The sequence below is a fragment of the Coregonus lavaretus genome (assembly GCF_964263955.1).
Source record: "Coregonus lavaretus genome assembly, chromosome: 2".
NCBI classification, from domain to species: Eukaryota; Metazoa; Chordata; class Actinopteri; order Salmoniformes; family Salmonidae; genus Coregonus; species Coregonus lavaretus.
The window spans coordinates 23,946,984-23,962,093 of record NC_139989.1 but is presented as its reverse complement, the minus strand read 5'-3'; the positions used below and the strand labels follow the sequence as shown (position 1 = coordinate 23,962,093).

Genomic DNA, 15,110 nt, shown 5'->3' with positions numbered 1-15,110 from the left:
CCAGTAATCGCCACACATAGTATGAAAAATGTATGCACTCACTAACTGTAAGTCGCTCTGGATAAGAGCGTCTGCTAAATTACTAAAATGTAAATGTAAAAATGATTACTAAGTTTAGATAGCTGGCCGCTAGACTAACTTACCAATACAAAATTGTTTTGCTAACATGGGCTAATTGAGTGACTATCAGTGACTGACATAACAGAAGAACTGCCGACGCGCAACCAAATTTCGAAAATGTACCTTGTGTATTTTACTGTTCTAACTTCCAACAGTAAGTTGTGACCGACTGAGTTTCAATATATATATATATATATATATATATTGATCTGAGGGCCTTCAAAAGGGGCGGCCCGTGGCCCATCCCTGCTCTACCCTGTACTGAGGAACCACTGCACTCACTGGGAGTCTGGGCTGCATCATGTTAGCTCCCCACTCATGCTGCACAGAAGTTAACACACTTGAATAATGCAACACGGCATGAAGAAATGTTATAACTGTTAATTACTGTTCGCAAAACAAATGTCCATTACAGGCTAGAACACTTTACAATGCAAGAAGATAACTTCCTAGATAAGAAGATTCCTTGCTAGCTTACAACCGAAGCTAACATCAATTCACTACCCTAGAACTTTGTTTGTGATAACTAGGGATACACATTTCGGCCAATTTTGCTGCCGACTAACCGACTCTCAATGACCAGTCAACAAACTATAAAAATGTTCCCAAACAGTAAAATGACATGACCAACAGAAAATACTATGCATGCAGACAAGGAACGGAAATGTTTAATTAAGAGCTTAATGAAAACATGCAACAATAGCAAGCCTATCGTCTTACGGTCAAAAGGCTATAGCCTATCATTGAGCATGCAACTGCTGTAATGAAGCAGCTAATAAACCGTCAATTTGCGGGAAAACACAGCTCTAAACAGTGCACCTAATGCGAGTGGTTCCATGTGACAGAGATGAAAATCTCTTGTTAGAAACTTAGAAAGAGGGTGAATCTAATAGCAATGACTAGGATGGGTTGCTAATATGACTAGGATTGTGCCTTTGACTTCTGGACAACGAAAGAAAGTTGATATGAAAACCAATAGAACAGGAGAGAAATGCTGGTTAAAGGCATGAGGAAGTCTATATAAAATAATTGCCTCCGCATTTCTATGGTTGGATTTTGGCTAGGCTACTTTGAAGCAAGGTAAGACATTCCTCATTATTTGAAGTAAAGTAAAATGTTCAGGTTTCAAACAATTATACTGCTTCAAGCTCACATTGTAAAGTGATGGGTGACACACTGATAGCCTGCCTACCGTTGACTATAACCTATGCACTCGAATGGCGAATGGGAGGCGTGCTTTAATTACCAGTTGATATTAAGAAATATAAATAGTAGCTATTTTTAATCGTCACCATCAAAAAGCATTTTTAACACGCGATTGCATTTAGAATTGTTAGTTGTTGCGCAATGACTGGGCTTATAAAAACACGTTTCACTCCAGTACCAGCTTTTTGAGGAGCTGCTCTAGCTCTGTGACAGGTGATAATGCCATTCTGCTCCTCAAACTAGGCTCTGTATGCTGTGCGCTTGTGATAAATAGGATGCATGATGACTAACGGAAATACACATGCACCAATTTAATTCCACTATATTATGCAAATTAGCCTATAGACCAATAAGCATGACCGGTCAAATAGATTTTCAGCAGCTAACCGATTAACAGTTAACATCCCTAATGCAAACCATAGGGAAATATTTGCTGGTTTCAAAGCTGATTGCCACCAAAAACCATAGTCATTGCCAAAAACTTTTATTCACGTCGTCTCCCGCGCCTCAGGTCTCTTCTGTCTCTCTCACTGTGTGTGTGAATGAGGTCATTAGGTCTTAAGAGACAGCATGCACTTTTATAACATAATAGCTTGCTTCTTCTACGCAACTGTTGTTGATCAGTACAATACAATAAGTCCCAAACGGAAAGAAAACAGATTGTTTTTCATCTGTAGCTCCATTAAAATCAAATTGTGAATAGGCATAGGCTACATCTTGACTTACCCAGTTTATCAATAGAGATGTACCATTGAAATAAAGGATTACCAATATGTTGTTATGGAGTTAGATTGGTAAAAACAACTGAAAAAGTTGTTAGGACCAGTGCCACCAGTGAGAAAAGTTAGTCTAGAACCCTGTACGCATATGCTTTAAAACAACAGGCATCGAGAGAGAGAGAGAGAGCGAGAGAGAGAGAGCGAGAGAGATAGAGAGAATGATTCCATGGCATGGTGCTTACAATAGTGAGATGCATGTGGGAGAAGAGAGAGAAACCTTCAAACAGGTACTCATGGTCATCGTGCTCAATCACTGTAGGCCTGTCCGTCTGGGAAAACAAACACATAAACAGCAGAAATGTCAGCACAAAGTCGGATGTAACTTTAGGATAAATCCTTAATCCTATGGCCTTGGTTTTAAGTCCAAATAGGGCCCAAAGTTTTTCCTTACCATGTCACCTTACCAGGAAAAACTCAAGGTCTTAGTCATATAGCCTACATAGACTTTAACTAGGGCCCAGTCTTTCCAGGTAGGGTCATGTGTTTAGGAAAAAAACTAAAACAGAAGAGTGAGAGGGATGAAGAGGGAGAGAGAAACACATATGTATACTCACCAGGAAGTTAGTAGGTGGAGACTCAGTGATTCTGTAGTGGTAGAGCTTTCCAGAGTTGTTGTTCATCGGGCGACATTCCTTCACAGACTGGGGGGAGGGAGTGAGAGAGAGAGGTGGTAGAAAGACTAGGTTTAATAGTCTGTAGCGTAATCTTACTAGTCTTTTATTGTGAATCAATGCAAAACATTCTAGTATAGAGTGTAGTGTGTGTGTACCTCCTCTCCAGGGTAGATGCTGTGGCATATCCCTGTGCGTCTGGACTTAGCACTGCACTTACACAATGGCCCATCGTTCATCTGCACACACACCAACACAGGCCAGACGGACATACACTGATCATCAACTACCAAATCATACCATATATGCACTCGTCCAAACCGTAACAGTAAAACATTTTAGAACATTTCCAAATATTCACTAATAAACGAAAATAGGGGACATATTTTTCAAAGGTGATAAAGGGAGTTGTGGCATACATCCAGAAGAGGTGACATTTTGACAGCACTCAAAAGTGGTGTTGTTAACAAAACAGAAATAATCACTTAAAATACACTTACAGTTGAAGTCGGAAGTTTACATACACCTTAGCCAAATACATTTAAACTCAGTTTCTCACAATTCCTGATATTTAATCCTAGTGAAAATGCCCTGTCTTAGGTCAGTTAGGATCACCACTTTATTTTAAGAATGTGAAATGTCAGAATAATAGTAGAGAGAATGATTTATTTCAACTTGTATTTATTTCATCACATTCCCAGTGGGTCAGAAGTTTACATACACTCAATTAGTATTTGGTAGCATTGCCTTTAAATTGTTTAACTTGGGTCAAACGTTTCGGGTAGCCTTCCACAAGCTTCCCACAATAAGTTGGGTGAATTTTGGCCCATTCCTCCTGACAGAGCTGGTGTAACTGAGTCAGGTTTGTAGGCCTCCTTGCTCGCACACACTTTTTCAGTTTTGCCCACACATTTTCTATAGAATTGAGGTCAGGGCTTTGTGATGGCCACTCCAATACCTTGACTTTGTTGTCCTTAAGCCATTTTGCCACAACTTTGGAAGTATGCTTGGGGTCATTGTCCATTTGGAAGACCCATTTGCGGCCAAGCTTTAACTTCCTGACTGATGTCTTGAGATGTTGCTTCAATATATCCACATAAGTTTCCTTCCTCATGATACCATCTATTTTGTGAAGTGCACCAGTCCCTCCTGCAGCAAAGCACCCCCACAGCATGATGCTGCCACCCCCGTGCTTCACGGTTGGGATGGTGTTCTTCGGCTTGCAAGCAACCCCCTTTTTCCTCCAAACATAATGATGGTCATTATGGCCAAACAGTTCTATTTTATTTCATTAGACCAGAGGACATTTCTCCAAAAAGTACAATCTTTGTCCCCATGTGCAGTTGCAAACCGTAGTCTGTCTTTTTTATGGCGGTTTTGGAGCAGTGGCTTCTTCCTTGCTGAGCGGCCTTTCAGGTTATGTCGATATAGGACTCGCTTTACTGTTGATATAGATATTTTTGTACCTGTTTCTTCCAGAATCTTCACAAGGTCTTTTGCTGTTGTTCTGGGATTGATTTGCACTTTTAGCACCAAAGTACGTTCTTCGCTAGGAGAGACTTAGTGTATGTAAACTGCTGACCCACTGGAATTGTGATACAGTGAATTATAAGTGAAATAATCTGTCTGTAAACAATTGTTGGAAAAATTACTTGTGTCATGCACAAAGTGCAAAACAATAGTTTGTTAACAAGAAATGTGTGGAGTGGTTGAAAAACAAGTTTTAATGACTCCAACCTAAGTGTATGTAAACTTCTGACTTCAACTGTATTTCAAAACAAGTTTGCTATAAACAGATACAGGATTGAATGACATGCATTCGCACATACAGTTGAAGTCGGAGGTTTACATACACTTAGGTTGGAGTCATTAAAACTTGTTTTTCAACCACTCCACACATTTCTTGTTAACAAACTATAGTTTTGGCAAGTTGGTTAGGACATCTACTTTGTGCATGACACAAGTAATTTGTCCAACAATTGTTTACAGACAGATTATTTCACTTATAATTCACTGTATCACAATTCCAGTGGGTCAGAAGTTTACATACACTAAGTTGACTGTGCCTTTAAACAGCTTGGAATATTCCAGAAAATGATGTCATGGCTTTAGAAGCTTCTGATAGTCTAATTGACATCATTTGAGTCAATTGGAGGTGTACCTGTGGATATATTTCAAGGCCTACCTTCAAACTCTGTGCCTCTTTGCTTGACATCATGGGGAAATCAAAAGATATCAGCCAAGACCTCAGACAAAATATTGTAGACCTCCACAAGTCTGGTTCATCCTTGGGAGCAATTTCCAAATGCCTGAAGGTACCACATTCATCTGTACAAACAATAGTACGCAAGTATAAACACCATGGGACCACGCAACCGTCATACCGTTCAGGAAGGAGACGCGTTCTGTCTCCTAGAGATGAACGTACTTTGGTGCGAAAAGTGCAAATCAATCCCAGAACAACAGCAAATGACCTTATGAAGATGCTGGAGGAAACAGGTACAAAAGTATCTATATCCCCACAGTAAAACGAGTCCTATATCGACATAACCTGAAAGGCCGCTCAGCAAGGAAGAAGCCACTGCTCCAAAACCGCCATAAAAAAGCCAGACTATGGTTTGCAACTGCACATGGGGACAAAGATTGTACTTTTTGGAGAAATGTCCTCTGGTCTGATGAAACAAAAATATAACTGTTTTGCCATAATGACCATTGTTATGTTTGGAGGAAAAAGGCAGTAACTTGCAAGCCAAAGAACACCATCCCTACCGTGAAGCACGGGGGTGGCAGCATCATGCTGTGGGGGTGCTTTGCTGCAGGAGGGACTGGTGCACTTCACAAAATAGATGGCATCATGATGAAGGAAACTTATGTGGATATATTGAAGCAACATCTCAAGACATCAGTCAGGAAGTTAAAGCTTGGTCGCAAATGGGTCTTCCAAATGGACAATGACCCCAAGCATACTTCCAAAGTTGTGGCAAAATGGCTTAAGGACAACAAAGTCAAGGTATTAGAGTGGCCATCACAAAGCCCTGACCTCAATCCTATAGAACATTTGTGGGCAAAACTGAAAAAGCGTGTGCGAGCAAGGAGGCCTACAAACCTGACTCAGTTACACCAGCTCTGTCAGGATGAATGGGCCAAAATTCACCCAATTTATTGTGGGAAGCTTGTGGAAGGCTACCCGAAACGTTTGACCCAAGTTAAACAATTTAAAGGCAATGCTACCAAATACTAATTGAGTGTATGTAAACTTCTTACCCACTGGGAATGTGATGAAAGAAATAAAAGCTGATATAAATCATTCTCTCTACTATTATTCTGACATTTCACATTCTTAAAATAAAAGTGGTGATTCTAACTGACCTAGGCCAGGGAATTTCTACTAGATTTAAATGTCAGGAATTGTGAAAAACTGAGTTTAAATGTATTTGGCTAAGGTGTATGTAAACCTCCGACTTCAACTGTATGCACTGTGTTTCCAATACCACATAATTTAAATCATAGTCGTCCTGTCGTGGGTGTTGTTTAAAAATAAATGCCATTACAAGTATTTTGGAGTAATATTGTCTCTTTCAACACTAGTTTTTGTGTTAGAATACACTTCTTCAACTGGGTGTACAGGCTTTAATTCCAGCAATGCATTTGAATCAGGGCTGCAGGGCTGGAATGAAACCCTGCACCCCCATAGCGCTCAAGGACCAGGGTCTGTGTTGTATCAAGTGTCTTAGAGTAGAAGCGCTAATTTATGATCAGTTTTGCCTTTTAGATCACAAAAGTTATATGGGCAGGGAAGACCTGATCCTAGACCAGCAGTCCTATTCGGAGATGCTTAAGGTATGTGGTGCTGACCTGTCCTGGGTTGTTGTACCACAGCTCGTCATGCAGACGGTCTGGATGGGCCTTCTTCCTCTTGATCTCAGCAATCACGTCAAACAAGTCAGAGTCATAGCTACTGGAGCAGGTACTGCCTCCCCCGTCAGACTCACAGTCTGACTCACTGCTGCTGTGGCTGTGACACTCCTCTGGAACAGACACACAACAACCAGGACACTGTCAGTGGCTATTGCACAGAGAGGTCTCAACACAACCACCATAACACCTCACTTTCAGTCGCCCGTCTTCTCTAGTGTATGGTTTTTACACTTGTTTTTTAATACTGGTTGTTCCTGCTAAAACCAGCACCTGGATCTAGACACACTGCTGTGCACAGGGTTTCTCTTTAGCGTTGTCAGTGGCTAGTCCACACACAGAGAGGGCTGAACTCACAGCTAAGACAGTAATTGCTACTGTGTCAGTCTTAATGCACTAAACATGTTGTAGCTAATGAATCTTTCTTTTTAACTCTTAGTTGTCTGAAACATCTAAAGTCCTAATCATATTTATCAATCTCAGATATGCCAAGTCAAGTTATACACACCGTTTACAACAACCATGACAGCGGCAATGTCTTTACTTCAACACAACACACTGTCATTTTCACAATCCCCTGTTACATAACCAGTGTTAGAGTTGAAATACCTTTGGGGACACAATCTGATATCAATACAGTACCGGGCTCCTCATCTAGCTTGGTCTTGGGAGGGTCCCATTTGGGCTGGGCTGACTGAGCGCACTCCTGTCTCTTGACCAGCTCTTCCTCAAAGCGTTCGTACAGGTCCCTTAGCTTACTGGTCCCCACCACCGTTGAGTCACCCTACGGCAACCAAACAGGGTCACACAGAGTTTCAAGCATGGAACTTGGCACCACTATGGCTGCGTTTACACAGGCAGCCCAATTCTGATCTTTTGCCACTATGTGGTCTTTTGACCAATCCAATCAGAGCTTTTGCCAATAATTGGGAAACAGATCAGAATTTGGCTGCCTTGTATCCTCAGACATTTTCCAGATACATTTCTGGTGCATGCTGTATCAGGAAAATCTAAATCTGGGACGGTTTTGTTACATTTTCATACTGAATGAACCTATCGATGTTTTTGTCAAACTAGCAAAGACAGTAGAGAAAAGCCTGGATTAGCCTCCTACCACTTGGTCCATGGGATCGCTGGAGTAGTAGTTCTCAGCATGGATACGGTGGATCCACGCAGGCTTCAGCAACTCATCCTCCTCTTTCTCATCACCTTCCCCTTTCTCCCTCTCTCTCTCCCTGTCCCTCTCCTGGTCTCTGTCCCTGTCTCGGTCCATGGAGGCCTCTGTCTCTGTGTCTTGGCTCCGGATGGAGGTGTAGCTGCGCTCTCCCTCTCTGCTCATCCCCGACCCGTCAGACCTCCGGTCACTCTCCTCCTCCCAGCGACCACGCTTCCTTTCTCTGCTTTCTGAACAACTGCAGGGAAAGAAACACACAAAGGGAGTGGGAAATGGTCACATTGGGAAATAAAGCGAAAGAGAGAGAGTAGAGCGAGATAGGCCTAGAGAGTAATCGAGAGAGAGAGAGAGTGAAATACAACAATGGTTTCCATAGAGTCAGTGTGAGCATGATCCATTACCTTCTAGGTCTCTTCCTGTGTCTGTCAGGTGAGTGAGACCTCCGACTGTCTCCGATGCCTCTCCCTGAGAGCACACACACAGACACACAGATTGGGTATTGAAAGCCTGGTACAGTAACACAGTAAGGTAATACACAAGGACATTATGGGGCGGTTTCCCAGACAGACTGAGCTTAGTCCTGGACTAAAAAGCAATTTCAACAGATTCTCCATTGACCATGCTTTTTAGTCCAACACTAGGCTTAATCTGTGTCCGGGAAACCGGCCATATAGGTTGGGCATGGGGACGGACCTGTACAGTGCCTTCAGAAAGTATTCATACCCCTTGACTTATTCCACATTTTGGTGTGTTACAGCCTGAATTAGAAATTGATTAAATATTGTTCACCCATCTACACAGAATACCCATGATGATAAAGTGAAAACATGTGTTTTAGAAAATTTAGCAAATTCATTGAAAATGAAATACAGATAATATCTAATTTACATAAGTATTCACACCCCTGACTCAATACATGTTACAATCACCTTTAGCATCGTTTACAGCTGTGAGTCTTTCTGGGTAAGTCTCTAAGAACGTTGCACAATATTTTTCAAGTCTTGCCATAGATTTTCAAGACGATTTAAGTCAAAACTGTAACTAGGCCACTCAGGAACATTCAATGCCGTGTTGGTAAGTGACTCCAGTGTATATTTGTCCTTGTGTTTTAGGTTATTGTCCTGCTGAAAGGTGAATTTGTCTCACAGTGTCTGTTGGAATGCAGACTGAATCAGGTTTTTCTCTAGGATTTTGCATGTGCTTAGCTCTATTCCGTTTCTTTTTATCCCCAAAAAACTCCCTAGTCCTTGCCGATGACAAGCATACCCATAACATGGTGCAGCCACCACGACGCTTGAGAATATGAAGAGTTGTACTCAGTGATGTGTCGTGTTTGCCCCAAACATAACGCTTTGTATGAGTCTCCTGAGTGGTGCAGTGGTGTAAGGCACTGCATCGCAGTGTTAGGTGTGCCACTAGAGATCCTGGTTCGAATCCAGACTCTGTCGTAGCCGGCCGCAACCGTGAGACCCATGGGGCAGCGTACAATTAGCCAGCATCGTCCAGGGTAGGGGAGGGAATGGCCAGCAGGGTTGTAGCTCAGTTGGTAGAGCATGGTGTTTGCAACGCCAGGGTTGTGGGTTCGATTCCCACGGGGGGCCAGTATGAAAATGTATGCACTCACTTAACTGTAAGTCGCTCTGGATAAGAGCGTCTGCTAAATGACTAAAATGTATTCATTTTTTACAGTTTTCCTTAATTAGCTTGTTGCAAACAGACTTATCATCTCATCATGGTAACTTTTATTATTGTGACAGGTAGGCGTACATCTGCTGCAGCATAGCCTGTGCTACAGTATTATAAGGACCAAATGCACATCTAATTTACACATTTCCATCTGGCTGTCAGGGGTCACCTTCATTTTTTTTTTTGTAAAGATGTATTTATTTATTGCAGCTGCAGAGTTTTGAAACAGCCTATCACTGTTGCTTTAAATCAGAGCAAGCGCGAGCAGTCTTCCTCTCTCTCTCATCCAAAAAGTTAATCCTATTCAAGATGTGTGTGTGTGTGTCTATGTCCTAGCCTACCTCTTTCAGGTAATACATTCAATGCAGTATTAGCTTTATATTTAGCTAATGCATGATTGGTTATGCATAATAAGCTTCTAACAAGCCTCTGTCTCTTGCGCAATACGCATCCACCTGTGCTCTGCTGGCCTCTCTCTTTAAAAAACGCTCCTTAGCTCTTCGAGTCCCATGCAGGAAAAGCTAGACTAGAATAGGTTGCTGGACATTTTTCTTTGCATTTCTAATACCAATAGACAATTCGAAGAGGGACGCAAGCTCTTGTTTTCTGAATGTTAAATACAGCAGCCAATAGAACTCACAGGTAGTTTGAAAGAAGAGAGAACGCGCGATGGCGGTAGGCTATAGCAGTTATTTATTCAGACTCATAACCATTAAATCTTTGTGAAGAGAAGTGATAGCTGTCTGCATCTAATTATAATCCTATATTATTCAAGCATGTCATTAGAATTATGAAGATAAGTACAACGCAACTTATTTAATTTAACTGTTGAAAGCGATGAAGGAATGAGGCAACAATTGAGAGAGAAAGAGGTAGGCTAATAACATTGGGGGAAATATTATGAAACGTGTATGTGTCAGCCTACTACTTATACAAATAGGCCCTATTATATTTTGAAATTAAAATCAAATTCACTTGCCCATGTGTGTAACTTTGTAGGCCGCATGTGCTGCACCAGAATAGCATGTTCTCTGAGCTTTATCATGGTTTCATAGATCCAAGAAGGCGTAGCAGTGCGGTCGCTTTTATTCATTGTCCCTGTGTAAATATCCCGTTTCTTTTTTTTTTTGGTCTATTTTGTATATATTTCTAAATTTTTACTTTTCATTCTTTAACTAAATATACTTTCCTGCAACCCGCCTCACCCAACGTGGAAAGGATTCTATTATAGATTCTACAAAATAGTCTGATGTGGTTTCAACAGGCTTCCCGTTGCGACGACCACGAAGATCCATCTGCCAGCCCCGGCCCGCTAGCACACGCAAACTACAACTGTGCTCCCTGCTAGCTGTGCTGAAGCACCAATTTGAACTGCTCTCGGACTCACATATTGCTGTTCACTGGACCTTATGATCACTCAGCTGCACAGCTGATGCCTGCTGGACTGTTCCTTTACACGGTACCCTGTCCTGTTTATTCTGTTTAGCCTTAGCCCAAACGTTATCGCTATTTCCAGTTGTTGTCTTAGGTCTCTCTAATAACACCTGTGACTGCTTTATGCCTCTCTCCCATGTCAATTATGCCTTGCCTATTGCTGTTTGGGTTAGTTCTTATTATACAATTTCACTGTAGAACCCCTAGTCCCTCTCAAACTGCCTCAAATAGTTACTTTGTTCCACCCCCCATACACGCCGAGACCGGCTCAATCGGTGCCTCCAGTGACGCTATCTCTTTCATTGTTACCCAACGCTTAGGGTTACCTGAACTGTACTCATATCCTTCCATATCCTTTTCTGTACATAATGCCCTGAATCTTTTCTACAACGCCCGGAGAACTGCCCCTTTATTCTATGTACCCAACGCACTAGAAGACCAGTTCTTAAAGCCTTTAGTCGTATCCTTATTCTAGTCCTCCTCTGTTCCTCTGGTGATGTAGAGGCTAACCCAGGCCCTGCAGCCCCCAGTATCACTCCTACTCCCCAGGAGCTATCATTTGTTGACTTCTGTAACCGTAAAAGTATTGGTTTTCTGCACGTAAATATCAGAAGCCTCCTTCCTAAGTTTGAGTTATTCACTGTGTTAGCACACTCCGCCAACCCTGATGTTCTAGCAGTGTCTGAATCCTGGCTTAGGAAGGCCACCAAAAATTCTGAAATTTCCATCCCCAACTATAACATTTTCCATCTAGATAGAACTGCCAAAAGGGGTGGAGTTGCAATCTACCGTAGAGATAGCCTGCAGAGCTCTATCATACTATCCAGGTCTGTGCCCAAACAGTTTGAGCTTCAACTTCTAAAAATCCACCTTTCCAAAAATAAATCTCTCACTGTTGCCGCTTGCTACAGACCCCCCTTAGCCCCCAGCTGTGCCCTGGACACCATATGTGAATTAATTGCACCTCATCTATCCTCAGAGTTCGTACTGCTTGGTGACCTAAACTGGGATATGCTTAACACCCCGGCCATCCTACAATCTAAACTAGATGCCCTCAATCTCACACAAATTATCAACGAACCTACCAGGTACAACCCTAAATCCGTAAACATGGGTACCCTCATAGATATCATCCTGACTAACTTACCCTCTAAATACACCTCCGCTGTCTTCAACCAGGATCTCAGCGATCACTGCCTTATTGCCTGCGTCCGTAACGGGTCCGCGGTCAAACGACCACCCCTCATCACTGTCAAACACTCCCAAAAACACTTCAGCGAGCAGGCCTTCCTAATTGACCTGGCCCAGGTATCCTGGATGGATATAGATCTCATTCCGTCAGTAGAGGATGCCTGGTTGTTCTTTAAAACTAATTTCCTCTCAATCTTAAATAAACATGCCCCATTCAAAAAATACAGAACTAAGAACAGATATAGCCCCTGGTTCTCCTCAGACTTGACTGCCCTTGACCAGCACAAAAACATCCTGTGGCGTACTGCATTAGCATCAAATAGCCCCCGCGATATGCAACTTTTCAGGGAAGTTAGGAACCAATATACACAAGCAGTTTGGAAAGCAAAGGCTAACTTTTTCAAACAGAAATTTGCTTCCTGTAGCACTAACTCCAAAAAGTTTTGGGACACTGTAAAGTCCATGGAAAATAAGAGCACTTCCTCCCAGCTGCCCACTGCACTGAGGCTAGGAAACACTATCACCACCGATAAATCTACAATAATCGAGAATTTCAATAAGCATTTTGCTACGGCTGGCCATGCTTTCCACCTGGCTACCACTACCCTGGCCACCAGCTCTGCACCCTCCGCTGCAACTTGCCCATGCCCCCCCCGCTTCTCCTTCACACAAATCCAGACAGCTGATGTTCTGAAAGAGCTGCAAAATCTGGACCCCTACAAATCTTCTGGGCTAGACAATCTGGACCCTTTCTTTCTAAAACTAGCCGCCGAAAGTGTCGCAACCCCTATTACTAGCCTGTTCAACCTCTCTTTCGTAACGTCTGAGATCCCCAGAGATTGGAAAGCTGCCGCGGTCATCCCCCTCTTCAAAGGGGGTGACACTCTAGATCCAAACTGTTACAGACCCATATCCATCCTGCCCTGCCTTTCAAAAGTTTTTTGAAAGCCAAGTCAACAAACAGATCACCGACCATTTCGAATCCCACCGTACCTTCTCCGCTATGCAATCCGGTTTCCGAGATGGTCATGGGTGCACTTCAGCCACGCTCAAGGTCCTAAACGATATTATAACCGCGATCGATAATAGACAGTACTGTGCAGCCGTTTTCATTGACCTGGCCAAGGCTTTCGACTCTGTCAACCACCGCATTCTTATTGGCAGACTAAATAGCCTTGGTTTCTCAAATGACTGCCTCGCCTGGTTCACCAACTACTTCTCAGATAGAGTTCAATGTGTCAAATCGGAGGGCCTGTTGTCTGGACCTATGGCAGTCTCTATGGGGGTGCCACAGGGTTCAATTCTTGGGCCGACTCTTTTCTCTGTGTATATCAATGACGTCACTCTTGCTGCTGGTGACTCTCAGATCCACCTCTACGCAGACGACACCATTTTGTATACATCTGGCCCTTCATTGGACACTGTGTTAACAAACCTCCAAACGAGCTTCAATGCCATACAACACTCCTTCAGTAGCCTCCAACTGCTCTTAAACACTAGTAAAACTAAATGCATGCTCTTCAACTGAACGCTGCTTGCACCCGCCCACCCGACTAGAATCACTACTCTCGACGGGTCTGACCTAGAGTATGTGGACAACTACAAATATCTAGGTGTCTGGTTAGACTGTAAACTCTCCTTCCAGACTCACATTAAGAATCTCCAATCCAAAGTTAAATCTAGAATCGGTTTCCTATTTCGCAACAAAGCCTCCTTCACTCATGCTGCCAAACATGCCCTCATAAAACTGACTATCCTACCGATCCTTGACTTCGGCGATGTCATTTACAAAATAGCCTCCAACACTCTACTCAGCAAATTGGATGTAGTCTATCACAGTGCCATCCGTTTTGTCTCCAAAGCCCCATATAATACCCACCACTGTGACCTGTACGCTCTTGTTGGCTGGTCCTCACTACATATTCGTCGCCAAACCCACTGGCTCCAGGCCATCTATAAATCACTGCTAGGCAAATCCCTGCCTTATCTTAGCTCATTGGTCACCATAGCAACACCCACCCGTAGTCTGCGCTCCAGCAGGTATATCTCACTGGTCATCCCCAAAGCCAACACCTCCTTTGGCCGCAATTCCTTCCAGTTCTCTGCTGCCAATGACTGGAACAAATTGCAAAAATCTCTGAAGCTGGAGACACTTATCTCCCTCACTAACTTTAAGCATCAGTTGTCAGAGCACCTTACCGATCACTGCACCTGTACACAGCCCATCTGAAATTAGCCCGCCCAACTACCTCATCCCTATATTGTTATTTATTTTGCTCATTTGTACCCCAGTATCTCTATTTGCACATCATCTCTTGCACATCTATCATTCCAGTGTTAATACTAATTGTAATTATTTTGCACTATAGCCTATTTATTGCCTTACCTCCATAACTTGCTACATTTGCACACACTGTATATATATGTATTTCTGTTGTATTTTTGACTTTGTTTTGTTTTACCCCATATGTAACTCTGTGTTGTTGTTTTTATCGCACTGCTTTGCTTTATCTTGGCCAGGTCGCAGTTGTAAATGAGAACTTGTTCTCAACTGGTTTACCTGGTTAAATAAAGGTGAAATAAAAAAAATAAAGTTTGAATGAGGTGTGTCATTCCAGTCCATATAATACAACAGAGTACAGTAATAAAGTTCACACTCAAAAAGAGTAGCCTACTGGAGCTTGTTTCATTTATTTACCCAAGAGAGCATATAGCTAGGTACATCTATGGGATTTTCTGTTTTTCTGTTGTGCGTAATGCGCAGTCTCCTATATATCATATCTATTGGCTAACGGCACAATCATTTGGCAATTTTTGGGCTTGGGCTCATAAAATGTAATTAATGTTCGGCTCATAAAATTTATGTAATTGATGGCTTATCAGGCTAAGGTAGCATCAGGCTTGTATTTTCGATCAAAGCTCTAATCAAATCCAGACATAGGCTATTTATATGCTTTTGAATGACACTTCCGGTTTTGGCGGGAAATACTGGGT

At 42.5% G+C, this 15,110-nt stretch overlaps 1 protein-coding gene across 1 annotated transcript in view; it reads right to left on the bottom strand.

The window, feature by feature from the left end:
* Positions 1-15,110, bottom strand: part of LOC311138616 (ribonuclease 3-like) — a gene marked incomplete at both ends in the record, with an annotated part of 241,316 nt that overhangs the window by 165,808 nt on the left and 60,398 nt on the right. The window contains 8 exon segments of the mRNA XM_084173376.1: positions 2,288-2,374; positions 2,660-2,746; positions 2,875-2,955; positions 6,572-6,744; positions 7,241-7,415; positions 7,746-8,043; positions 8,207-8,256; positions 8,258-8,270. Of these exon segments, the coding sequence (XP_084029502.1) occupies positions 2,288-2,374; positions 2,660-2,746; positions 2,875-2,955; positions 6,572-6,744; positions 7,241-7,415; positions 7,746-8,043; positions 8,207-8,256; positions 8,258-8,270 (964 nt within the window).